The sequence below is a fragment of the Apodemus sylvaticus genome, chromosome 1, assembly GCF_947179515.1.
Source record: "Apodemus sylvaticus chromosome 1, mApoSyl1.1, whole genome shotgun sequence".
In the NCBI taxonomy this organism is placed as follows: domain Eukaryota; kingdom Metazoa; phylum Chordata; class Mammalia; order Rodentia; family Muridae; genus Apodemus; species Apodemus sylvaticus.
In genome coordinates this window covers 103,799,308-103,826,471 of record NC_067472.1, presented here as the reverse complement: position 1 = coordinate 103,826,471, position 27,164 = coordinate 103,799,308, and the positions used below count along the sequence as shown (strand labels likewise).

Sequence of the window (27,164 nt, the reverse complement as noted above, 5' to 3'; positions counted from 1 at the left end):
TGAGGGCAGTACCAGGGCCTTTATAAAAAAAAAAGAGAGACCTTGAGATGCTGCAGCTTTATGAGGACTTATTGTGGGCCCTGTGGAGACACAGATTGACAAATACGATTGTGATCTGAAGCAGCCATGGTCCCCTCTCTTCCTTAGGAACAGTATACTGGGGGCAAACTAGTTAAACAAAATCACCTGTAAGACTGAAGTGCAGATAGTGGTCAGAGCTGAGCGTGCGTGCCGCCAGTTACGTCTCACCTAGGCTTCCGGTTAGTCAGCCTGTGGGGAGTCTGCCAGGGAGGCATCAAGTTCATATGTTGAGTATGAGCAGACAGAGCTATCACTTGGCTAAGGCACCATCAGGTCTCAGAGGCTCCAGAACAACACTGGGATGAGTAAGACATCAGAAAGGTAAGCAGGGTGGATGGACAGAAGGACAAGCAGGAAGAACTCGAAAGACTTAATCACTACGATAGCCTAGGTAGAAATGAAGCTGGAGTTTGCCTATGGTGTAGACTTCACCCTCCAGGTGGATGACAGCCAGGCTGCGGTCATGCTGTGCTTGGCTTCATTCAATCCCTGGGCCTGCTGATCTGGGTCCTGGGCTGTGGCTGGAGAGGGTTTCTTGAGAGGGGGGCGGGGGTGTTGTCTTCAACCCATCCTGGAAAAGTAAATGAAAACATGGTCAGCTAAGGAAGAGCTCTTGCCACTCCTGCCACTGCAGTCCCAAGTTCTTGCTTCCACCTCTGGCTGATCTCAAAACAGTCAGTAGCTTACAGGTTGTACTAGAAAAGCCAATCCTTTCTTCCCTGGGTAGCAGAGTTCCTCCCATCCCTGATGCCTTCTTTCAGGTTCCTTACCCAGAGCTGGGCCAGAATGATGTGATACTGGGCCACCTGTCCAGGATCCACAAACAAACAGGAGAAGTTGGTACTTCGTAGGGTGGGGCTCAGCTCTTCCAGCACCAAGGCCCTGTGCAGCCAGGTGCTTGTATTCCTGTGCTCCCGACTAAAGGAGGAGAAGGAAATAATGAGAGGGTTGCAGGGGAGGAAGAAGGTCTTCCTTCTTCTAGCCTGACTGCTATGTCCCTTACCTTGTGTGACCCTCCCTCAGCCGGCCTGGCAGGTGCTCAATGAAGGAACCATTGCCCATCCAGTAGAGGATGCTGAAGTAGGGGAAGTGGCTGCAGGCAGTACAGGACAAGGTCAGCGTTCCATCTAGGAGCACATCTGACTGTTAGTTATTCTATAAAACAGAGGCCCCTACCCTGCTAAGCCCCACTTAGTCCTAAGTCAGAAACATAGTAACTGTGTCCCACCTACCAAGGGCCCCCGCAAGGTTCTACATTGCCTGTGTCTGAGTTCTCTTCTCTAGGAACCTCTGGGGAGCTGGGCATAAGAGTGGCGAACAGAGCCAAGTTGGCCTGGAGATACACTCCTAAGTCAACCCAACACCCAACCTGTGTTCACAGCCTGCCTCTGACAATTGTATCCTCATCCTCTCGGGCTCCCATGATACTTGTTCCTTACTCAGTGGTACTTCTTTCTCCGGCCAGATCACATCCAGTGCTGGGTACTGCTTAGTTGGGACTGCTGGAGACCAGGAAGAGCATGGGTCCTTTGAGCTTCCAGTTAAGATAGTGGCAGTTGTCTGAGGTGCAGATATGGCTCTGGCCAGAATGACATGGACATACAAAAGCAGGACCCACCAAGAACTAGGGACTAAGGAACAAATAGTTACAGATGTAAATAAAAATAAAGCTCAGCATCCTAGCACCTATCTTAGTTGGAGACAAGCTGCTACTTGGCTTGGGACAGACCTTGACCCAGATAACTCCTAGGTTCTCACCAGGAATCAGAGTGGGTAGGGACCCTTCAGACCCCACCCTTCAGCTCTGCTGAATGTGGTGCAAAGGAGCCTCGAAATGGAGCCAGAGCAAAGTAGCTACATAGAAGCTTCCGGCAATGGAAGTTGATGGAATTTCGGGCGGGGGGGTGGGGGGCGATACCACAGTCAGCCACATAGCTCCTTTCCTTTAGGAGCCACAAAGCTCAATGTCCCACCTGCTCTCCGGCAGTGTCTCATGGTCATGATGTGTCAGGAGCAAGCAAGTCTAGTATCTGATTTCCTCTAGAAAAAAATAAGTCAAAGTCAGCTAGCCCTCATCACAGGTTCCCCCCCCCGCCCCCCAGATGGTGTCACTGACACCCATTTGAGCCTCTGGTAGTTTAGAGGGCAGGCCTCTAGCCACTAGCTGGGCTATCAGCACTTAAGGTTCGGTGTTAAACTACTAACAATTTTCTCTAATCCCAGCTCCAAACAGCACTTATGTAACAGTTCCCCAGTCCAGTCTTACCCATTAGGAAGGAGAGGCAGCACTAAGAGCCGGGGACTTACCTGGGAAGCAACACTCCTTTTGCCAGTTTGCGGGCTGCTTACAGGCCCTCGGCCCTCTTTCTGGGAAGGGCAAGGCAGCTCTAGGAAAGCTCCCAACTATTTTCACTTTCACTTTCTCTCTTAGCTAGGAATACCAATCAATCCCAAGCAGGCTGTTCTGGTCCTTGCTTGACCCAATGCTCACATTACATAGTTCCCAGGGCCCCTCTCCAAACTCACTAGGATCCTGTCTACCTCACCCCACTACGCTTAGCTAAGGGGTGAGACAGATCAGTCTCTCACAGGTCTGTACTGTCTTGCCCCTTCTACCTTTCACAGCCAACTTTCTATAGGGCTAAACCTTTACTTTTCTTCAGAACAAACTCCAAGGAGACAATATTTATTGGTACTGGGAGCCCCAAATTGAATCACTGACCTTTTTACATTCAATGTCTCACTGGCCCATTAGCATCCTAGCTTGTCTCGGGCTCCCCCACCCCCACCCCTCACTCCAAGGTCAGGTGTATCACTTAAGACCAGCTTTCACACACAGCCATAGCCACTTGTGCAGGTTCACTTACAGTAAGTTTAGATCTTTGTACCTGGCTCTTCAGCCCTGAATAGCTTCTGGAAGCTCCAAGGCTCAGTGCAGCTGACTGGACCCAAGAAAATCTCACCACAGGAAGGAGCAACTTCCCTGCCTGGCTAGTGTACAAAACTCCCAGCCAAGCTGAGAGCTGATCCAAATGGCCAGGAAGGCACTTCCACAACACTGGCTCCAGTAGCTCAGAGGTTGGGACTTGGAAGGAACAAAATTAGAATCAAACAAAACCTGAAGCCATGCTCCCTGAATGTTGTGCCAGAACCTCCGGGGGCAGAAAGACCAAGGCATGTACTTGTGGCAAAGTGCTGTGGTCTTAAGTTTGTGATTCTGTGATCAGAGAGTAGACCTGGTGACAAGTGGGACAGATCGGGTTGGAAGACCCGTGGGAATAGATTCATACCTGATTCAGATGCAGGAGGCTAAAAGCTGTCTTTTATGTGGCACGTTCACATTTCTTCTCTTCTGAGCAATCCACCTACCCTCTACCGCCTAGGCTGCAGAATTTGGGGGGAAAACTCCCTCAGAATCCAGGATCTCCAGGAGTTAGGTCCAGAAGTTGAACCCCCCCAGACACCTAGAGGGGGATTTCTCCGTCCACTGGGTGTGGGTAGGAATGCAGGAAAAGGAACTGAGCTGTACCATACAACAAGACTAAAGGTAAAACATGGAAGCAACCTTCACCTTAGGGAGAGGGGAGGCAAATACCAAAGAAGGAGTAGCCCGTCTCTGGGCCTTTTGCTCAGCTCCCATTCCTTAGGATGGAGGGAAAGAGAAAGCCACAGCTGAGTAAGAGAACAGGCTGAGTAGTAGGGGGTAGCAGGGTACTAGTCTCAGACTGAGGGTGGAGTGCCACTCAGTCTGAAAGGGGACGAGTGAGGCCTCAGGACCCCTAAAGACATAGGACAGGACCCACACACTGAGGAACGGGATGGGTGGAAGGTCCCGCTCTCAGCTGGGATACAAGATACCCAGGGATCACGGGAAAGAGGGACCAAAAAAGAAAAGCAAATGATGTCCAGCTTTCCAGCCCAGCTCACGGAGCTTTATTCAGATGTGATGACAAGATCCTGTTTGCTTCTTGTTGCCTTCAAATGGGCCAGGCCAAATTTCTCTAGAAACCCAGTGCTGCTGACCCATGATGCCCTCCCCTCCCCCTTTCTTCAAACTTCCAGGACTACAGTTAGGCCTGCTCAGAAGCCCCCTGTCAGAGCCCATGTTTATTCAGGCCTTACTCTTCCTATGCACTCACCATTCTTAATGTCAGGCCCGGGGAAAAGCCCACAAATGACCGAGCCTACATAGGGCTGTTTGCAGGGCTGGGAATCCCTGCTTAGCTTCAAGGGCACACTGATGACTGGCAGAAAACAGACCCATTAGCCTGTCTGCTATGTGCATACACAAACATACACACTCTTAGGCTTTCAGGAAGGAAGTGATGTGCAGAGTAGCTTTGGCACATGTCAACACTTCCAGACCAGCTACTTGCACAAGAAGCTGCAACATTCACTGCTGCCAAAGTAGCTTCCATAGCCTAATGCTATACAGATTGCTTCTATACCATGCCAGGCGATGGCCCTGCTCAGGGGCAGGTTATCCATGCTGCTCATATTTCTAGCTGTTCCAAAACATGTCAGTGAATTTTGAGGCCACAGGGCTTCCCTAGTTGAAAAAGTCATTGATTTTGCCACACCCAGCCTTTAGTTTCCAGACAAAAAGGCAACAGTCATACACAACACCTATCTGACATCCAGAGATGAAGAGACCCTTTACCACACAGTGCTAATCTGGCACCAGTCTGAGCTCTTCGACACTGAGTGCAACCAGGCTTGAGCCTTGCAAAGGGAGGGGAAGGGAAGGGAAAGGGCAGGCTGAAGCACTCAGCCTCCTGAAAACCCACCAGTGCCCTTAGCCCAAGGTGAGAAGACTCCTCCCAACCAATAATCCCGCAGCTTTGCCCTACCCTGTTCAAGCAAGGTTAGGCCTGGGGGCGGGGGCCAATTCCTATGCTCCACAATAAAAAAATTTAAATATATTCATCAAAATAATTTTCTTTTAAAAAGCCCCCACTGCTGACAGCCCCACTGGCTGGTTCTCCATCATTCCCCTGCAACCCAGACACAGCTGGGGAGGTCCTGAATGGCCCAAGTGCCTTTGAGTCTTTTCCAGCCAAGTCTTTGTGGGCAGCAAGGAGAGTAGAGTGCCCTGAGGTCCATGGTGGGTGGGGTGGGTTCTCCAATGATATGATTTCTGGTTATTCCAGGCCCAGGATGTAGCTGATGCCTTGTACCAGGCCAATGATGACAGGCTGCCAGGCTACCAAGTATCGAAGCCAGTCTAGCAGCTGTCCATACATGACATGAGGCCTTTCCCAGCTGTTAGAATGTTAAGGATCACACTCAATGTACAATAGCTATTAGGTTTATCGAGCATGGTAGGAAGGCCTTCCTCGGGTCTGCCCACAGTTTTAAGCTGTTCCATATCCATAGCCCAGTAAAAATATAAAGCAACCCAGGTTGTCTTCAGCGCTCTAGGTTGGAATGAAAGGCTGAACCCAGAGAATCAAAGGAAGGAAAGCCGAGGGGACTGGAGACAGAAATGAGAAATGGAGAGGTAAAACAGATGCACCACCTTCTCAGAAATGACAAAGAGCCTGAGTCTGAAAGATATGACAGAAGAGACTGGGACTAAGTTACAGTTACCCTCCTCCTTTTTTTTTTTTTTAATTTATTTTTTTTGCCTTTTCCAGGCAGGGTTTCTTTGTATAGTTAAAGCTATCCTGGAATTCACTCGGGATCAACCTGGCTCAAACTCCGAGATCTACCTGCCTCTGCCTTCCAAGTCCTGGGACTAAAGGTGTGCAACCCCCACCCCAGGTAAACAGTAGTCTTCTAGTAAGTACTTTGCCACTGAGCCCCAGAAGGTTCTTGCAATGTACAAAATTTAAGGTTTTCTCCATCAAGGAAAAGATTGAGTCTATTGCCATGTTATATACCAATTTCCTTCCAGATAAAGCTTTCTTTCATCTTGGCAGGAAGCTTGTTAAAAAGTAAACTATTCTAAAGAGATAAAACATCCCATCTAGCAAGCCCAGAAAGTACACAATTCAAAAGCTTCAGCAGGTCCCTGAAACCAACCAAATACCCTAGACCACTCTTTCTTCAAAATTATATAAGCAGTGAAAATTGCTGATGAGTTTCATAGCAGACTCTGAGTTTAGTTGAGCTGCCTAGAAGATTTTAAGACCAGATGAACTAGCCGGGCAGTGGTAGTGAATGCCTTTAATCCCAGCACTCTGGGAGGCAGAGGCAGGCGGATTTCTGAGATTGAGGCCAGCCTGGTTTACAGAGTGAGTTCCAGGACAGCCAGGGCTATACAGAGAAACCCTGTCTCCAAAAACCAAAAACCAACCAACCAAACCAAACAAAACCAAACCAAACAAAACCAAACCAAACAAAACCAAACCAAACAAAACAAACAAACAAAAAAATGCCCTGAGGAGCCCAGGCCAAGTCAACTGCCTGCAGGGAGTTTTAGGATTGTGACTCTCGGCAGCCATCATCTAGAGTGGCTTTTGGTGGTACAGCTATCTTTGAGTCATTTCTGCCCCTACAAATAACCTCTCACTGACAAGTAACACCAATAAAACTCACTAGTTCACTCAGTAGGACTTGGGTGGTCTATCATTAGTTCCCTATCTGGGATAAGTAAATGTTTCTTAATATCTTCCCAGGAATACTGTAACAGAAGAAGACAGAGTCAGAGAGAAAAGGAGCCAACAAGTTATTCATAAGGAGCCCACCCCTGACAGAGACTTGAAGCAGGCCCTACTGAGGCCAAAAGGTCTTTTGTGGAGTTTCCTTTCCTTCTACACCTAAATGAGGGAAAGGGCGGAGTCTGAAGAGAGAGAATGCCTACAAAGCCTGCTGGGAGCCAAGTCCATGGAGCACTCCACTAAAGGCCTCAGACATATCAGCACGGATGGCCTGGGTCTCTAAGAGCAAAGGGCAGCCACAGACCCCAGCCAGGCCAGATGGTCCTAAGTGTTCTGGGACCAGCCCTAGAAGAACCATGTAGAATAGGTAAGGCCAGAGTCTTTGTTCAGAGACTATGACAGTGTATTCCTGCCAGTGTATACAGAGAGGGAACTGGAAACCACAGAACACAGATGGCAGCTGGAACAGGAGCTGAAATAGAGCTGGGTCCCTGGACACCACAGGAAGTAAAAGTGAGGTCATAGAAATGGCTGGGTAGGGAGGGCAGTGCCAAATAAAACAGGTCCTTCATTAGATGTCACCAGAGAAAGGGGTCTGCCAGCTCCCCCGGCCCTGCCCTGCCCACACAGGTAAAGGTGGTCTCCAGTGAGCTGACAGAGGGGAAGCACACTCAGGACGAGCAGCAGTGGCTGTGTCCACTAGCAATCTAGGATGGGAAGCTCAGTTCCTGGACGGCATCATGTCACACCCCACTTCCCCAGAACAGAAGCCAAACTGAACACTGGAAGCAGCAGTACTTTCTCGCCACTGCCCACTTTCAACAAGGACCCAAAGGATACGGATTGCTGAACATCCTCTTCAGGTCCACCTTCTCCTTGCAGTAGGGACAAGTTTGCTTCTTTCCCACGATGCACCAGCCTCGAATACAGAATTCATGGAATCTGAGCACCATTGGTCAAGGGAAGTGACTGAAAGCCAGGCTGGCACTTTAGCCTCATCCTGGGGGTCCAGGTGCCAGAGCATGAGCTCTAGAGAAAGTTTCAGATTGTGAAATTACTTCCTGCAGGTGTGCGATCTGGGGCAGGTCCCCTTTCTCTGAACGTATCCTCACAGGGAGAGTGCAGTCATCCTTATGTACATGCTTGGTATGAGCCAAGACAGAGATAATACCCAATTACCACTGGGGCATAGAATGAGAGCTTAGTAAATACAACACTGAATGGACGATGCTACTCCCAGTAGGGGATCTGACTCACTCAACCATTCCATTAGAGTGTCTCCTTGACGTATCAGCTTGGGCAGCCTAGCAGCTGTGCATTTTCTATGGCCTGGCAGTCCATAACTACCTTTTACTGAAGAGGAGAGTGCCAGTCTGGAAAGGGAGAGGAAAGTTTCAGTTTCTGCTGTGGCTCACTGACAATCCAATTCTGAGCAACACACCATAGTAACCACCACCTCCTCCCACCATGACTGGAGTGTGGGCTCAGGAGAGAAGCGGCCCAGGGCAGGATACACGTGATTGCAGGAAAGCCTGTATGTGTTCTCGATGATCCCCTCTTCATTGACATCCACAAAGATCTGCTGCCCACACACAGCACACACGCTGTCTGAGAGGTGCTTGGTAGGCATGCCCGACTCACTGTAGAACTAGAGGAGGAGAGTGGGAGGGAGGGAAGGCCAGGAAAGCTGTGAGAATCTGTCTGCCTGGGAAGATAAGGATGGTGGTCACAGGGTCCTACGGTCTGGAAGCAGAGAGCTAAATGCGGGCACTCAGCTCATTTTACCTTAGTCTAGGACACTACCTCGGGGGACAGTGCCACCCACCCCCAGCTCAGGTGGATCTCCCTAGCTCAGGTAATATGATCTAGAAGCTCTCTCTCTCTCTCTCTCTCTCTCTCTCTCTCTCTCTCTCTCTCTCTCTCTCACACACACACACACACACAAACACACACACACACAGAGAGAGGGGGGAGGGGTTAGGTGATTCTAGCCACTGTCAAGGTAACAATATTTACCACCACAGTCTCCTAAGGTCTTTCTGAATTCAGAGGTGCCTCCTCTCCAGGCCAGCCTTCACACAGACTGAAGATTTATAGTTTTGAGTCTGGGGAAACTTTCTAAGGACAGAGTTCTTAAGTCAACTGCGCTGACACCTGCTGAGGGACACTGTCTACAACACCAGTGACTGGAGTCTAAGTTTCCAGAAGGGTGTAAACAGAAGCCAGGTTAGAACATGCTAAAGAGTTAGTTACAGCCATAAATAAATAGCCAGAAGTGGTGGCATTTGCCTTTAATCCCAGCTCTGGAGAGACAGAGGCAGGCAGAGCTCTGTGAGTTCAAGGCCAGCCTGGTCTACAAAGCAAGTTCCAGGACAGCCAGGGCTGTTATATACACACATACACAAAACTTGTCCCAAAAAAACTAAGTAGGTTAGTAAGTAATAAGTGTCAGTGACCATGTAAACCGGGGCTCTGCCTGTGAGGATCAAGAGACAGGCCAGTGGCCAGAGAAACTGTGCCTATGAAAAGGACATTTAAATAAATGAATGAATGAATGAATGAATGAATAAATAATTAATTCTGACTGTAATGGTGCATACCTAATCCCTGCACCTGGGAGGCAGAGGCAAGAGGATCGCAGGAATTCATGGTGTATAACTGGAGTTCCAGGACAGGCGACACTACATAATGAGAACCTGTTCCAAAATCACCCAAATAAATGAATAATGTTTCAAAAGTGCATACAAAGTTCTGGCAGACACAAGGACAAGTAACCTGCACAATGGCACACAGTTCATGGAGAGTGGTCAGGCCAGGCATGGTGGCACAATGGCACTCAGCCCAGCACTCAGGAGGCGGGTATAAGTGGATCTCTGAGTTCAAGACCAGCACTCAGGAGGCGGGTGTAAGTGAATCTCTGAGTTCAAGACCACCTAGGCATGCACATGGTATAAAGGCATACATGCAGGCAAAACACTAACAACACACAAAATAGTTTTTAAAAAATCCACAACAGAAAGGAGGTAAGGACCTGCAAACAGTCCAACCCTAGTTCCTCCACTCTGTCAGCAGTGAAGACGGCACACATTCATGTTGTGTTGGCTAGAAAATCTGAGGAGCTGGAAGATAAACCTGGGTTAGGGGCTTTCTCAGAATGTCACTGTCACAGTGTCCCAATGCACCAGACTTTCCCAGGACCTTCCCTCAAGAGGACAAAAGAACCACAGAATATTTCACAATCCTTCTACCCCAACATGACTTCTAGCATGAGCAGAAACTATAGTGACTGACTGTCACAAGCTTATGACTTCATATGGCCCTATGGAAAACAGAGTTTCCATCCATGTTCTCCTGACACAATTTAAGTTACTTTAGTTTAGACTGCAGGTATCTTCATACAAGTGAAAGAAAATTGTTCTGAGGTAATGCAGCCTAGTGAGAGGAACTGAGAATGCTTGTTAATGCGATTATAAAACCTCAGTTTATTTCTAGGAACCCTGCAATCAATTAGCCATAACGCTCTCAGATCAAAGCATTATCCACAGGAGATAAATTGGGTCAAGTTTCTGGCTCTGAGGTCTAATTGGGGACATACCTATAAAATCAGCTATACTACTCTTACAGACAGAAGCTGTGACCATAGAATGTATAGAAGACTAACTGAGGCTGAGCATGTGTGCAATACAACAATATCATCCAGCCTTTATAAGGAAGGGAGTTGGGGGAGTTTAGAGGTTTGTAACACTAGCTGCTCGTCTAGAGACAGAGGAGGCTTGATTTCCAGCACCCATATGCCACCTCACAGCCTTCTGACTACAGTTCTGGGACTCCAGCGCAGTCTCCTAGCTGGAGCATGGTACTAAGCACAAGCATGGTACACAGTCAGACATGCAGGCAAAACACCCACAAACTTGGAAACAATAAACAGTAATGATTTTTCTTAAAGGAAAGCAATTCTAGCATATGAATGAACCTTGGAGATTTTACACCAAGTAAACAGAAAACCACTCAGGCTTCCTCTCATAAGGGGCTACAGAGAATTTAGAGACAGAATAAGAATGGCGACTGTCAGGAAAGAGCTGAGGGAATCTCCTCTGTTTAACCACTAATACTCCACTAAAACACACTAAGATTTTACTAGAAGTAGGTAATTGTGCGCTTGTAAAGAGGTATCTACTTGTCCTGTAAAAGTTTACAAGATAACTTACTTGAACAAATAAGAGAATTCTTTGGGTGATGAATGTGAGAAGGCTGAAATATCCAGATTTCCTCAAAGCACTGAGAAGATACACACACACACACACACACACAACAGGTATATTCACTACACAAAAAACCAGATGTGATATATACTCATAATGGTCATACTGGGGTGGTAGAGGACCCCCGCTGGCAAGCCTGTAGAGCCAAATCAGCAAGGCCAGGCCAAGGACAGACCCTGCTCAAAAGTCAAGGTTGATGGTTCCTGAGGAACGACCTTCAGGGCTGTCCTCTGGCTTTGAAAGGCATGTGTTTATGTGCATGCATATAAAATCTGAATATAAAAAATAAAGCAGGCCCTTGCCCCAAATAACTCCACTCACTAATTAGAAAGGTAAATATTAAAGTAATATACAAACATAAAACATAGTAAGTATTATGAAGGAAAGGGGCAGATGCCACCTTTGTCTGATGCTATAGACATGTATGTGTCTATGCACACGGGATCACACAGACACACAGATACAAAAAAAAGAAGGGAAAAAACGCTGTCCACACTCAGTCCAGCTGACAGAACTCTTATGGTGCCATTTCCTCTGTTCAGTGCACTCATCACTTACTCCTGTCAGAGTGATTATTTTGAGGAAGCCATCTTTGAGCTCAGTGACGTCAAATGTGACAGTACCACATGTGTGCATGGCATCTGCAGCTTTCCTTCATAATACTATGTTTTACGTTTGTATATTAACTTTAATATTTACCTTTCTCATTAGTGAGTGGAGTTATGTGGGGCAAGGGTGTGCTTTATTTTTATATTCAGTTTTTAAGTGTAGGAACTACTGAATTTAATCAGTGTTGTTTGTATAAGTATGGGTCACGACACTTGGGAAAGTTCCCAGTGGCTAGACCTCTGGGTAAAATAACTACCCCTCCACTAGCAGAGTCAACTACCAATGGGTTTTCAGGGTACATTTTTTTTCCCTGAGACAGGGTTTCTCTGTATATCCCTGGCTGTCCTGGAACTCACTCTGTAGACCAGGCTGGCCTCGAACTCAGAAATCCGCCTGCCTCTGCCTCCCAAGTGCTGGGATTACAGGTGTGCGCCACTACCACCCGACTGAATGTTACCTTTTGACTCAGTAAAACGTTTCTTTCCTGTGTTGACTCAAAGTTTTGATGTGGCTTAGCTCATCTTAGTGCCTTATTTCAACAATGTGATGCTATTCTGAACAACTTGGAGGTAACAAGCAGGCAGTTAAGAGAGCAGAGATAACAGGGTATGGTGGTATAAACATGTAATCTTAGTGCTCAAGAGTCTGAGGTAGGAAAATTCTGAGTCCAAGGAGCCAGTCACAGCTACATATTCAGTAATACCTGAAAGAAAGAAAGAAAGAAAGAAAGAAAGAAAGAAAGAAAGAAAGAAAGAAAGAAAGAAAGAAAGAAAGAAAGAAAGAAAGAGAGAGAGAGAGGAAGAGAGAGAGGGGGAGGGAGGGAGGAAGAAAAGGAAGGAAGGAAAGGAAAGAAGGAAGGAAAGGAAGGGAGGGAGGGAGGAAGGAAGAAAGAACAAACAAAACAAACAAACAAACAAACAAGCAAACCCTGTCTCAAAAAGAGAAAAGGAAGGGAAGGGAAGGGAAGGGAAGGAAGACAGACAGACAGAGAGAGCGAGTGAGCACAGATGAGCTTACCCCTATGGTTGATGCCATATAGTCTGCACACATTTCTGCAAAGTCCCGCTCAAGAACTCCATAGTAGAGGCCATAGAAGAGAAGAGAAATACCAAAGTCCATCGCATCTTCTGGTTTAATCCTGCAGAGGAAGCAGCATGGCAGTAAGGCCTGCCCTGAGAAACGACTCCTTTGGATTACTGCTTAAGGACACTCAAAAAAAATACCTAAATTTAGTTGGACTGCTCCAAAACTAGGGCAAGTATCAGCAAATCATGAACAAATGCACTGTGCTGTTTTTATATGTCCACAACATCTCTTGAGAAAGCCACTACTATGAGCTGCAAACATGAAGCTAGTGTTTTACTGCCCCACAAGCCTGGTCCCTAGTCTCAACTCTGGCTGTAGTTCCAGCCTGATGTGACAGGCAAGCCAGGCTTTGTACTTGCATGGAGTAACTTTCAGAGCTATGTGTTAACAATTCCACTATTGGTAAATGCTGGATACCAAGTAGTAGGGATTTTATACAAACAAACAAACAAAAACCTCCCTGAATCGGCTTCCCCTCTAGCCAGCCACCCAAACTGACACGGTTGAACATCCACAGGCAGACAGGACACTTATGACCTGGGTAGATCTCACTGAAATCACCCTTTATCCCCTGCTAGATCTCTTTCAGGAATGTCTGAACTGGCAGCAATTGCATAACATATTCCACATATGTGGAATGTACCCTTGGGCCTCCTGGGAGGCAGGGCAGAACAGGAGAGGCATTTTCTCTCTTTACCTGTAAAGACTGCATACTAGCTGAGGGTTTTCCCTTACTCTGGCATATACCCTACTATGTTCACATTTGGCCTTTTACTAAAAGAGTTTATCAAATATAGTTTTGGGGGATGTATAAAATTAGTAAATATTTACATATTCGTCACTATAGAATAATTCTGTAAGTACATACATGGTATAATGTCATTAAAGTTAAATTTTAGGTCAAGCCTATTTACTAAGAATATATGGATTCTATTAACAGTTTTAAAACTCCAAGGATCAATAATGTATAGTTTTAGACTCTATGAATGTTGTCAAAAACTATCTTTGCTAACATATTTTTACAAAGAACTTTATGTATTCAGTTATAGTTCTGAAATATAATTCTTACAGAAAGGATTATATTTCATTGAGCAATATTCATTTCAATGAGTATTATATGCTCATTGGCCTTGCAGTATTAACTTCCTGATCTAGTTATTGCTCATTTTACCCCAACAGACCTAATCAACAGTGTGAGAAGTTCAGTGCTCAGCAGTTAAGAACAATAACTGTTCTTCAGAACACTAGGGTTCAGTTTCTTAGAATTGTAATGCTAGTTCTAAGGAATTGAACACTCCTTTCTGGCCTCTCTAGGCTCCTGACATGCATGCAAAACATTCATAAACATAAAATTAAAATAAATACTCAAGATCTTTAATTTTTTCCCACTTGTTGCAAGGTATTTGATCGCACTTTGAAACCTGAGATTGTGTTATTTATTGAACAAATCTGTTGCTAGTTGTGGTTTGGCTCATCCCTGAGCATTCACCTTTAATCCCTCTGACTGAACAGACAAGCTAAGTTCATACCTCTAATCCCAAAGAAGGTAACATTAGTTTGTTGAAGAACCCACATTTGAAAGTGATGTCTAATTGAGTGGCAGGGAAAGTGAAGAGTCAGAGAATGATTTGACAGAACTGGATATGCCCAACTCACACAAAGGGAGAGAAAGAGAAGCTACTTAAGGAGCAATTAAGAAAAAGGAAGGTAGCAGTTTGATTGAACTGTTACAGTGAAAGGGATTGCAGAGACAGAGACCAAGCTAAATACAGGTGAGATAGACAAGCCAGAGAATGAAAAGGAGATTAGGACATATTGCCAGCATTGGTTTGAGGCCAAGCAGAGAAATTCAGGAGAGGCTGAGAGAGAAGGAAGATTGCATCAGTTAGCCAGAGATCAGAAAGGGTGAGGTTATTCAGCAGTAAATCTGAGGCTGAAAATATCCTCGGCCTAGAAAAGATTGTGCAGAGGCTAGAAGCTTCCAGGATTAGGCCTAGGTTAGCAGATGGAGACAGGAAGCCTTCAGATGACAATTAGTTCAGGAGAATAAAAAATACATTTACACAGCTCTGTTGAAGACACATATTAGAATCTAAGCCTCTGGAGTCTGTTTATTCTTTTATCCTATTTTCCTCCTGGAAGAAAGAAATCTAGGAGTATCCATTGTATAACATAGTATTTAGGTTTATCTGTCCTACAATAAACTTTAAAGCATTCTGTCCAGATGTACTGAGAGGTTAGTGGCTATGCTTGTTTGAATGAGAATGGCCTCCAAAGGCTCCTGTGTTTGAATGCTTGGTCCCCAGCTGGTAAAACTGTCTGGGAAGGAATAGGAGGCACGGCTGTTGGAAGAGGTGTGTTACTGGGGGTGGGCTCTGAGGTTTCAAAACCCCATGTTAGTTCTCTCTCTCCTCCCTCCCTCCCTCCCTCCCTCCCTCTCTCTCTCCCTCCCTCTCTCTCTCTCTCTCTCTCTCTCTCTCTCTCTCTCTCTCTCTCTCTCTCACACACACACACACCTTTGCTCTTTGCCCTGCTGCCCACAGATCAGAAATGTAAAGCTCTCAGCTGCTGGCCTAACACCATAGACTTGCTTTCTGTCATGATGATTAATGGACTACCCTCTAAAACTGTAAATGAGCTCCCATTTAAATGCTTTATAAGAGTTGCCTTGGTCATGGTATCTTTTCACAGTACTAGAACAATAAATAAGACAATGGTCTTTCCAGCCATAAATTAAGACTTTATCTTTAGTCACTGCTCCAGACATGAGACTCCTCTATTTTTTTTTTTTTTTAAACTTTGCCCATCTAGGTCATCTACCACTAAAGCTGAATCCCCAACCCATTTTTTTGTTTCTAATTCTGAGCCAGGATTAATACTTCTGCTTTAGCCTATGAGTAACTGGGATTATAGGCACACATCACAAGGTCTGGCTTGGGACTCCTTTTGATCTACAGCCCACAGCCAATATTAATTATTTCGTCTAGGTAACCCTGCTTAACCCTTTCCTGGCCTACTGGATCACTGTACTCTCCAGTCTCTAACCTTGCTCAGAACTGCTTGACTTCAAGTCATCAGTGGCAGGAGGGTCTGAAACCTGGTGTAGATCTTCTAGAAGGCCTATGACAACAAGCCCGCACTGCTAGGGCTGGGCCCTTATGAGTGAAAGACATGCTGACCATAATAGTACTAAATGAAAGAACCCACATGACAGCAATGGAGCAGGGCTTAGCTGCCTACAGGGTACCATTCTAGAGCCACTTCCCTCAAGGCTGGCAAGCATGGAAGGGCAGCCACACCACAGGTAGTCCTGCCTGTGGACTCACGGAATAGCACATTTCTGGAGGGGTGGGACCTGCAGGCCAGGTGTTTCTCAGCCTGGCTGTCAGCCTACATGAAGGCCTACAGTGCTCTGTGTTGTGCTCCCTTTCTTCACCCTTCCAGGTGGACCTGTAGATATCCTTGCCAGTGTGGCCAGCTAAGCTCACAGGGGTGAGCTGTCTAGCTTAAGAGTTTGCAAACTTTTTCTGTTAAGGACCAGATAAGTAGTTTAGATTTTATGGCCCAATTAGTCTCTATCACAGCTATTCAACTCTGCTGCTTGAGTGCAAAATCAATTTCAGACAATTAACAAATTATATGAATGACTATGTTCTAAGTGTGATGGGACCCCAGCATCTGAGCAGGAGGAGCCCATGTCTGAGGTCAGTTTGGACTACAAATGGGAAAAAAAAATCTTTGTTTTATTACAACACATGATTGGCTGATCTGACCCAAAGGGTAAAAAGTATGCTAGTCACTGGTCTAGTCAGGCAGAGTAGTGTATGGATGGAATTACAGGGAACTAGTTTTCCGATTACTCTTGTTATACTTTTCCACTGAATACCAAATGTTGGAAAATACAAACAAAACAATGATATGGGACTCTTGCCTTTGTTGATATTTAGACATTCCATGTTTTCTGCCAGCAAAACAGCCACCTGTTACCTACCATGTTCTCTTAGCACCCAGAACAGCACAGAGGGCTGCCACCTGGGGCCATGTTCTCTTTTTTAGTACCAAGAACTTCTAGGCATTCCTCCCCAAATATAAGAAAAATGTAAAAGCAAAAGGTACTCACTTGAATAATAAGTTAAGACCAAAGAGGGTAAACATGACAGCCATGTAGCCAACAATGCCAGTGGCATAGCTTATTTTATAGATTAGCAGGAACCATTTGTAAACCAACCTGGAGGAAGGAGATAGACAGTTAGTATAGCTGGCACAGGCCGTTGGCTCAGGGCCACTCCCTCACAACACACTCTCTTCCTCACATCCATGGGCACCAGGATTTGTTGGGCAACTTCAAACAAAGCTTTATTGTCAAAGCTGTTCACACCCTCAATTGCAGAAATGCCCCTAAATCATCATATCCCAAGAATGCTTTGTATCTTCCTGGGCTTGGACCAAAAAAAAAAAAAACAAAACAAAAAAATCTCTAAAGATAAGTTTTAGTCTCAAGCAAATAAGACACAGATGACCTAAGCCAGTTCTGCCCTCATAAATTTAAGGAAGTAAAAAAACTAAAAAAAACCCTTCAGAACAGCATGCAAAGGCTTGCTGTTCTTGTCAGCAGAGACAGGGAGACAGCAGACATAGGACTGGTCACAGACTTTGTGCCTGGGTCTGGTTTGTCTGACTATAGCCTTGCTCCTATCCATATGGAAATAATACCAGGAAGGACGCCTCACGAATCTGCTTCTGAAATGACATATTTCTTTAAGAGAAGAAATGAGGAAGGCACTCAAACAGTGCCCCTGAATTAATGTGTATGCTTTGTGCTGGTGGGCAGAGGAGGGCTTTTTACAACACTGAGGGTAAGCTGTGTACCCCAAGGCTCAGTGATGAGCACTGTGGAATCTGAATGGTGAACTCTGGCTGGAGTCAGGAAGGAGAGATGAGTCTCTGTAAGAACCAGACCTCTATAAATGCTGCAGCTGGACCCTGGCACCAGGAGTCACTGTGCTGGATGGCATTATATCAAACTGACATAACCTACAGTCACCTGAGAGGAGGAAACGTCAATAGAGACAATGCTTCCATAAGATCAGTTGTGGGCAAGCCTATAGGGCACTGGCATTTTCTTAATTAGTGATCGAAAGGGGGAGAGACCAACCTGCTGTCTCTATAGATCTATCCCTGGGCTGGTAGTTCTATGTTCTATAAGAAAGCAGGCTGAACAAGCCATAGGGAACAGGCCAGTACTCAGCACTCCTCCATGACATCAGCTTCTGTCGCCAGGTTCCTTCCCTGTTTGAGTTCCTGTCCTGACTTCCTTTGATGATGAACAATGATATGGAAGTATAAACCAAATAAACCCTTTCTTCCTCCAAGTTGCCTTAGTCATAGTGTTTCATTACAGCAAAAGAAACCCTAACTCAGATTATCATTAACCATCCTAAGGTAATAACAAATGAGCAGTGTAGTAATTTGCTTGGATAGCTAGGCCAAGCTCTCTTTCTTCCTGAGAGCTGACTCACTGCATCTCTGCTAGACCCGAGGAGAGACACTTAGGCTCCAGCCTGTGCTCTCCTGCTCTGGCTAAGCAGACTTCTCAAGCTGGGGAAAGGCCTTAGCCATCTTGTAGTAGTGCATGCAAAACCACACATAGCTGTGCTATGGAGGACTTACGCTGATCATAAGGGAAAGAGACAGTAGAAAAGAGATGGAATTTTAATTATTGGTCTCCTGACAGTCTTCTAATATTAATCCTGAATTAGTAAGCTTTTAGCTGAATAAACTCAGATAAGTCAAATCATATTTCCGAAATAAGTTCATTTCTTTGCACAAATGGGAAAAGCAAACTTTATCACACACTGTGCTGTGGTTAGTGTGGTGTGGTGAGGTGTATAAAGTCTATTTCTTATAATATTTTCACTAAAGTTACATGAGTAAATGAGGTCATTTATAAAATTAAGAAGTACCTATCATCAATGTTATTTACTATTATAAGAATCTTTCTTCTTATTATTAATATTTCAATTATTTTTAGCTACACATTAATAGTGTTTGCCACTGGTAATTTCATGTACATGTGTGGCACATATGAAGAGGTCAGAGGGCAACTTTATGGAGTGGATGCTCTCCTACCTTTACTTGTGTTCTGGGGACCAAACAGGTCACCAGGCTTAAGCAGGAAGCATCTTTACTAGATAAACTATCTCATTCTAGGTAATCCAAGCTGTCCTGAACTGGTTTACTGAAGCCCAAGGCTGACCTCAAATTCAGAATCATGTCTCCTTGAGGCTTAGGGCTATATCACCATGCCCAGCACTTGGTCACTCACATGTGATAGTGTAGTATTTATTTTGGAAAAATCACTTTATATGAAATTGAACATTTTTCATGTTTAGGGATGAGGCATTCAAGGCTTGGAACGGTGAAGTCTAACTCTTAACAAGATGCAATGCCGAGTACTACAATCTTCTATGCATCTAACTTTAGATCCTGTGCCTACTCTCGTGGCCTAGAGAGATGGATCACCATTGTCACTCTACAGTAACACTCACAGGTCAGGAAAAGGGCAGTAAACAGAGCACACACAGCAGCCTGCCAGCTGGGAGACTTTGGGTCAGGACAACCAGCTCACCTCATAGGCTTAAGGCCATGCACACCTCCCAAGGCACTTACCAAATGCACTCCAACAGGTGCTTTCTTACCCTCTCCTCCTTTAAACCGAGCACTCCTTGAGGACAGGGACCATATCTTATCCAGTTCTATATCCCCAGTGCTCAGCAAAGGGCCTGGCACATAGTAGGTGCTTGTTGAATGAATGAATGAATGAATGAATGAATGATAAAAATATCTTTTTCTGTCAGGTATGGACCTTAAAAGACCTCACAAGCTGGTTGGGAGGAATAAATAAGAAATACACTTGGGTAAAACAAAGAATTATAGAGACAGTAGCTCTGTTACATAAAAAGGAAGTATTATTCATCACAAGACTGAAAATGTACTGATATTCATTCATTCAACAGAAAGAGTAATCAAGTATGTGCCAGACCCCGTGGCAAGGCCTGGATATACAGCGAACAGCACAGAGGATGTGGGTCCTGATCTCATAGTTTATTTGGGGAGACAAATATTCAAAGTAACATTTTGTTGTAAATTGTGATAGGTTCTATGATGGCAAACTACAGGGTCTTAATAGAAACTATAGTGGAAAATCTAAGTCAGAGCTCCGAGGTTACTGAAAAGGATACTTAAAATGAAACCACAGTGATCATCATGAAGGCTTATTTGTTCTCTGTGTGAGGGTGTCTGGTTTTTTTTTAAACACCAACAGATCTTGATGTAGATCATCAAGTGAATATTCTGAACCTGTGGGTGTAGGGGAGTGGGTCTCCCAATCAGCTTGCTTTAGAGAGGCCCTGCACCAACTCATTCTGGCAGACAAAAAAAAACAAAAACAAACAAAAAAAAAACAAAAAAAGGTGGCTTTCTGTTTTCATTCTAAACTCATCTTCCTCCCATACTTTCCAGCACATTCACTTCAAGAAACCCAGGCTTGGGGCTGTAGAGAAGACTCAGAGGTTAAGAGCATCTGCTGCTCTTGCAGGAGACCTGTGATTTGATTCCTACATCACAGTTCACATGAGGCTGAAACTCCAGTTCCAGGGGATTAGTGCCCCCTTCTGGTCTCTGTGGGCAGTACATGCATACAAGTGGTACACTTAATACTCACAGACAAAACACTCAAAACACATCACATTTTAAAAAGCAAATCTTAAAAGAAAGCAAGACAGGTTCTTCTCCTCTCCGCACTCTCACCTTGGGGTTGTCTGTACTAGAGGCTTCCTTGTAGCTCGGAAGGTGACAAAGGCTGTGACGGCAGAGAAGAAGACCCAGATGCCTAGGAACCTCCACCAGTGTAGCTTCACTGTGAAGTAGAGGGGGACAACCCACATCTGGAAGAGGGTCACCATCTGGAACACAAACACCAGTACATCAGCTCTGCTGGCTCCGAGGCAGCGCCTGGCCAGAACTGCACCTTTAGCTGGATCTTCTCTTGCACTCCCAATGTTTTTGGTTGTGAAACAGGTCTCAACTATGTAGCCCTCCCTGGTTGGAACACACACGGGTTTGTCTGCCTATGCCTTCCAAGTGCTGATTACAGACATGTGCCACCACACCCAGTCACATTTCAACTGTGTGTAAACATAACCTAACTAGTGTGATCAAAATTACAGAGCTGGCACCATGCCTGACTCTTCCACTTCACCCTTCGTTAAACAGTATCCTAGACAGTCTTTCCTTTTCATTGAGTTCTTGCTATCTCTTACCCAGCTTTTCCAACCTCTTAGTTAGTTTCCCTGCACTGCTGAGGAAAACCAGAAGATGACACCTACGGTAGGACCAGCTGGTACCATCCCCTATGCTTTTAAGTCAAGCTGTTCCTTTGGGCTACAATAGCCTTCTTGCCTCCCTTTCTGCCTTCTAGGACATCTGAAGCCTTTTGTCTCCCTAATGCCCCAAAGCATTTTTCATTTCCACCATCACCTCAGTGCTTCTCAATATGAGATGGGCTTTGAATTTATTCTTTGGTGGTGACTAGGCCATACTCATCAACTTATTGCATACAGTACAGTGCCAGGGAACTGGTACCCAAAAGGCATTGGCAAATTTGGGCAAATAAATTAAAATTAATAAGCTAGACTGAAGTAAAATTCCCTGATGGAGAGGCACATTTCTGTTTTAGGAGTGTCCATTTGTAAGATCCTAGTGATATATGGCTGTAGTTCACACTACCTAGGAGGTTGAAACAGGAGGATTGCTCGTTCAAGGCCTTTTTGAACTACAAAGTGAGCTCATGGTCAGCCTAAGCAACACCATCAGAACTGTCTCCAAACAGTAAAGACAGTTTTGAGGGTACAAGTGCAGTTCGACAGTAAAGTGCTGTTGAGCATTTGAGAGACCCTAGGTTCGATTCCTAGTACCTCCGCACCTCCTACCCCACTGCTTATATCTTCTCCCTTCTTGCAGGGCATTGCCTTATATTTGTTAGGTAAGCAGTACAAATGCACAAAATAGTTCTCACAACCCAGCAGGGTGGCACACCTTTAAACCCAGCACTTGAAAGGCAGAGGCAGATGAATTTCTGTGAGTTTTGAGTTTCAGGCCAGCCTGGTCTACATAGTAAGATCCTGTTTCAATAAACAGACAAACAAACAAATGACTTATATTTTCCACATTAAAAAAAAACAAATGATATTAATTTAAATTTCAATATGTACAAAATATTAAAGTTACTATTAGTCCTAGGTAGTGAACCCAGAGTCCTGTACATGAAGCACAGTGTAACACCTGTGAGATATGTTCCCAACCACAAAATACTAAAAGTTTTAATAAAATATTTTCCTTTTCCTGGCTTTGAACAAGATGTATATTAGTTGGTATACAGTGATGGGTTTCACTATAATTTGTTTTTTGAGTCGGAGTCTCATTTATCCTAAGCTGATCTTCAACTCATCCTCTTGTCTCCATCTCCCTAGTGCTGGGATGGCTATACCTGGTCTATGGCATGCTGGGAATAGAACCTGGATGCTGTACATATTAGGAGCTGTTCCTGCCCGTCTTGATACATTTTCATGCATAGTAAAGCTTTGTTCCTATTGCCTTAACGTGTGTGTGTGTGTGTGTGTGTGTGTGTGTGTGTGTGTGTGTGTATGTGTGAGGGATGCATATATATGGGACATGAGCATGGAGAAAGCCAGAGACTGACATCCAGTATCTCCCCTATCTTCTCTTCTGACATATTTTTTGATAGAGGGTCTCAATGAACCTGGAGCTCACTTTTCTTGCCTAGCCAGTGACCCTCAGAGACCCATTATCTCCATACCCAGCTGTAAGGTTTCAGGAACAATCTGCCGCCCTGGCTTCCATTTGGAGGCTAGGGATCCAAACGCAGGTCCTCATGCTTGCCAGGCAAACATTCCATCACTGAACCACCGTTCCAAGTCCCTGCCTTAGTGTCTTGTATTGTTTTATAGATTAAGACAGAGAGGAAGGTAAGGGATACACAGCTCAGGTGTAAGGTGCTTGGCTAGTACGTGAACCCATGTTCAATCCATGTATAGAGACTAAAGTGGGAAGCAAAGACCCATTGTCAGAGTTTGTCTGGTGGGCCCAAAGGTGCTAGTGAGTGAAGCTGCAGACAGAGTCTCAATTCTACTGCACTGGAGCCCACAACTGACCCTCTAGCAAAGCACTTTCACATACTCTGGAGCCCACAACTGACCCTCAAGTGAAGCACTCTCACACACTCTCTACATGTAGCCTTGGCTGTCCTGAAACTAACTCTGTAGACTAGTCTGGTCTCAAACTCACAAAGATTCACCTTCCTCTGCCTCCTGAGTGCAGAGACTAAAGGCACCACCTGGCTAGAAACTTTAAAAGTAGGGAGGAAGAAAAAAAGAAAAGAAAAAGGAAACAAAAGAAAACCAAAAAATTGAAAAATCTGTCAAATAAAACCAGGTAATAAATGGATTCCCAATAAAATTGAATTTGGGAGCAGCAAAAGTCTAAAAGGCCACAAAAGAGAAATAGCCCCTGTTGTTGAACAGTAGCCAGTTAACTGAATGGGGGAGGGGGACACTGCTAATCACTAAATCTGGGTTTTGCTCTGAATTTCACAAAGAATATATAGTACGCAACAATGTGTTGTAAAATACATAGTTTTCACGTATAATAGAGGACAAGGTAATATCAGAAACAAATCAGCATGAACACATTAGGGGCTGAAAAAAAAAATCTCAGTAGTGAAGAACATGTATTTTGTACAGTTTTGCCAAACAAAGGAACTGAATAGGTTGTGGGCAAAGCTAATGAGGGAGAATTATGAATTAAGTTATAAATATTAACAATTCAGTCAAGAGACCATGACCTCTAAATGGCTAAATGCATGAAGGACTTGCTTACTAAATTATGGACAACATATATAGTTTAGGGCAGAGCAAAGATGTAGCAATCACCATGGAAATAGAAAAAACACAACTGAGAATCAGCAGTCATTTCTAGGGTTCTAGATGGAGCATGAAATCATCAAATCAATAGGCTTAACACGAAGCAACGAGCCTCCCAGACGGCCCCAGCACAGGATGGTAAGACTGACTTAAAAGTGCTCATGGAAACCTGTGTTCAGTGGTCAGTGGTCAAGGCCACTGCCCAAAAGCCATGGCAACCTCAGGCTGCCTAACTGAAAGCACACTCAGGGTTCTCTGCTCTGTCACTGGAGCCTTGGCAAAGGGTCTAGGCATCTCACTAACTACAAAGAACACTGGCATCGGGTAGCACAACCCTAACAGTTATCAGGGTTATAATACATCTAGCGAAATAATCCTGTAAAAGCAGCTGAAAACATTGGATATTAAGCATGGAAAAGGACCCAGAAAAGGCTGGCCATTAGAAAGTTCTCTATAGGCCCAATAAGCAAATGTTTCCAGTCATTTCTATGACTTGGCAAGACTGTACTTTGCTAGAATAGTCTATAGGGTAGAAAAGTGGTTAGAAACCCTATTAAATGGCCATCTTTATTTCCAGAGGTAACTATCACTTCACTAACAAATGCTATTGACCTTAAAAAAAAAAAATCTTGTGTCCTTACTACTTTTGGGTCCAACTCTTGTCTTTTAGAGAAGTGGTGAATATACTCACAATGTCCTAAGACTGGGGTCTTACTTAGAACTACTGATTCTTTCCCAAGCTGCCCCCTCTCCAAATAAGAGTCAGTCAAGCAGCCATTTAACAAACATTTACTGGACAACATTCTAAGAACTGTGGAATTAAACATGAATAATAAAGCCTCTTCAAGGACTTAAAGTCTACTGAAGAAAAACAAAAACTTAATTAATTAAAAATAAGTTCTAGTGGGTAGGTGAGCAACCACATAAAAGCAGGTGGGAGGGGGGTGGAGTAGGGGTTTGTGGAGGGGAAACTGGGAAGGGGGACGACATTTGAAATGTAAATAAATAAAATAACCAAAAAAACAAAAAAACAAAACAAAACAAAAAACCCCCTCTAGAATGGCATAAGCCCTGGTGGTCAACAAAGTATAGGAGAGGGGCACATCACTGACAGTGGGCAAACCAATAAAAGCTTCCCTGAGGAGGCATTATTTGATCTTTGTCTAATGGCCTCCTAAGCTGAGAAACCAAGGGAGCTGTGAGAATATCAGGCTCATGGAACACAGTATGTGAGGCTATGGCGGAAGACAGTTTGCAAGTGGGCTGACGTGTATCTCAGCTGGAAGGCTGTTTCATTACATTTTCTTTTCTCATAGAAACGGGATCCAAGTAATCCTCTTAATGCCTAGGCCTAAGGGTGGAAAACACTACATTATTTTGCAGAATCCCAGGTGAAAAAGTCTGCTGCTCATCACTCCAGGAAATAGCAGCTGTTTAGAGGGTGGGGCCTGAAAACAAACTATATTTGGTAACACAAAAATGATGAAAGCTTCTCCTTGGAGATCTTTAAAAATAGGATAGATACTTTTCCAGGCACACACTTCTCCTTTCCCCTAACATCCCTGAGGGAGCTAAGGAGTAAGTAATATTAGAACCTGAAGAGATGATGAAAACCGGGCCCCAGAGAGGCCAGAAGACCAGGCTGACCGGGGCAGGCTTCCAGTGCAGATCTGCTGTGCTCCTAGCGGCCTCCTGACATGGGTCTGTGGAGGAGCCCTGAAAGGCATGGGAGGTTAAATGGTGAAATGACCAACAAAAGGGGTCTTCTAAAGGACATGAGACCCAAGGAAAGGACTCTGGCAGCCATTAAGGAAGGAGACCAGTCACACATCAAATGAGGTACAAGAAGAAAGGAGGAGTGGCCCCTGGTTCTGGAAAGACTCAGTGAAGCAGTATTCGGCAAAACCAGAACGGGGAAGTGGGAAGGGGTGGGTGGGAGGACAGGGCAAGAGAAGGGGGCTTACGGGACTTTCGGAGAGTGGGGGGCTAGAAAAGGGGAAATCATTTGAAATGTAAATAAATTATATCGAATAAAAAAATTAAAAAAAAAAAAAAAAAGGAAGGAGACCAGGAGAGCTAAAGCCGAAGCCACCACAGCTGGTGCTCTGGAGACAGTAATTTCCTAAGGCTTTTGAGGGAAAAAATAATTAAGAATCAGGTTTTGAGCCTGGGAAGCTGACTTAAGAGTTAAGAGCACTTGCAACTTTTTCAGATGACCTAGGCTTGATTCCCAGCATCTACAAGGCAGCTCACAACCACCTGTAACTCCAGTTCCTGGGGATCTTGTGCCCTCTTCTGGCCTCCATGGGCATGTGGTATTCATACATGCAAGTAAAACACTAAAACACACAAAAATTAATAATTAAAAAAAAGAATATTCATATTATGTGTGTGGGCACACGTGCCCCTTCCCCCCACGAGATGGAGATATGGTTCAACTGTTAAGAGCACTGGCTACTCTTCTAGAGTACCCACATTCAATATCCAGCATACACACAGGCTCACCATTGTCAAGAACTCCAGTTCCAGGGGATCTGATATCCTCTTCTGCCCTCTACAACAAACTGTACAGACTCACATGCAGGCAAAACAACCATACACATAAGAAAATAAAAAATAAAAAAGAATCAGGTTTTAAGGCTGAGCACAGTGGCACATACTAGTCATCCCAGCACTTGGGAGAGTAGGGCAGGCATTCAACATCAGCTGCAGCCACACAGTGAGTTAAAGGTCATCCGGGATTACATGAGACCATAAATAAAAACAAACAAACATGCAAGCATACAAATAACAATCATAACAATAGAAGCTAGAGTTTATTTTGGGCTCTAGTTTTACAATTTAACAATCATATTGTCCCCCCAAAATTACTTCAAATCCTGCTTGATCATTTACTAGTCTGAAAAACAGATAGAAATCCCTGCCTTATCTTATATAATAGTTTGATCATTTTTTTTAATAATGCTATTTCTTTCATGTAGTGTTTACAAGATTGGGTAGAGGAATGGAGGAAGAAGGGAATGTGAAGGAGAGGGAGGGAGGAGGGAATAAAGGGAGGGAGGGAAAGAGAGAGCATGCAGGCGTGCACATGCTGTGTGTGCATGTGTAGAGGTCAGGGGGCACCTGAAGTGGGTTCTCTCCAGCCACCTTGTGGACCGCAGAGATCAGTATTGGGTCATCAGGCCTCTGCTTTCACAGAGCCACCTCATCGCGCATTTTCTTGTCGTTACTTGTCAGTAGCAAGCATTAAACCTAGGTAAGGAGTACCTAGCTTTGTACATGCTAGGTACTCTTGCACTGGGCCATACCCCGTTCTCATACAGCGTTTGCTTTATAGTGTTTATAGTGTTTAACCCTGCTTGTCACCTGCATGTCTAGGCAAGAAAAAGACTTTCTGGGTAATGATTATCAAATGTAAACTACAAGCAACTTAAGGTATTTTTCTTGTTGCTGGAAATGAAAATAACATTATCTGAAATTTAGAAACATAACAGTGATATCCTGTTCCAAGTAAGTTAGCTTGA

The 27,164-nt window shown here is 44.7% G+C and overlaps 2 protein-coding genes across 8 annotated transcripts in view; both read right to left on the bottom strand.

The window, feature by feature from the left end:
* Window positions 1-42: 42 nt before the first annotated feature.
* Window positions 43-3,892, bottom strand: Il18bp (interleukin 18 binding protein). 3 transcript variants are annotated; one of them, XM_052156524.1, is made up of 6 exons: window positions 2,389-3,892; window positions 2,055-2,121; window positions 1,521-1,712; window positions 1,085-1,208; window positions 852-999; window positions 43-652 (listed from the first exon to the last, which is right to left on the bottom strand). In XM_052156524.1, the coding sequence occupies exons 2-6, from the start codon at window positions 2,080-2,082 to the stop codon at window positions 560-562; spliced, it is 585 nt and encodes a 194-aa protein (XP_052012484.1). In that variant the 5' UTR covers window positions 2,083-2,121; window positions 2,389-3,892; the 3' UTR covers window positions 43-559. The 3 variants fall into 3 exon arrangements, with proteins under 3 accessions (XP_052012484.1, XP_052012495.1, XP_052012502.1); XM_052156535.1 differs by having other exon boundaries at window positions 2,949-3,892; XM_052156542.1 differs by having other exon boundaries at window positions 3,372-3,892.
* Window positions 3,893-3,980: 88 nt separating this feature from the next.
* Rnf121 (ring finger protein 121) overlaps window positions 3,981-27,164 on the bottom strand; it is a 59,287-nt gene continuing 36,103 nt past the window's right edge. For 4 of the 5 annotated variants that reach the window (XM_052156469.1, XM_052156445.1, XM_052156461.1 and 1 more), the window contains 6 exons: window positions 20,450-20,604; window positions 16,761-16,868; window positions 12,572-12,692; window positions 8,198-8,331; window positions 7,524-7,625; window positions 3,981-5,343 (listed from right to left, as the gene is read on the bottom strand). In XM_052156469.1, coding sequence (XP_052012429.1) covers window positions 5,223-5,343; window positions 7,524-7,625; window positions 8,198-8,331; window positions 12,572-12,692; window positions 16,761-16,868; window positions 20,450-20,604 — 741 coding nt within the window. In that variant the 3' untranslated portion in view covers window positions 3,981-5,222. Of the gene's footprint in view, window positions 5,344-7,523; window positions 7,626-8,040; window positions 8,057-8,149; window positions 8,332-12,571; window positions 12,693-16,760; window positions 16,869-20,449; window positions 20,605-27,164 lie in introns of those variants that run through there. The other variant, XM_052156478.1, reaches the window with a different exon arrangement.

Excerpts from the sequence above, each read along its gene's own strand:
- Il18bp (XM_052156524.1), bottom strand. The coding sequence starts at position 2,082 with ATGACCATGAGACACTGCCGGAGAGCAG. Across the intron at positions 1,000-1,084 it reads CTGAGGGAGGGTCACACAAG|TCGGGAGCACAGGAATACAA; the intron begins GTAAGGGACATA and ends CTCCTCCTTTAG. Across the intron at positions 653-851 it reads TCATTCTGGCCCAGCTCTGG|GATGGGTTGAAGACAACACC; the intron begins GTAAGGAACCTG and ends TTACTTTTCCAG.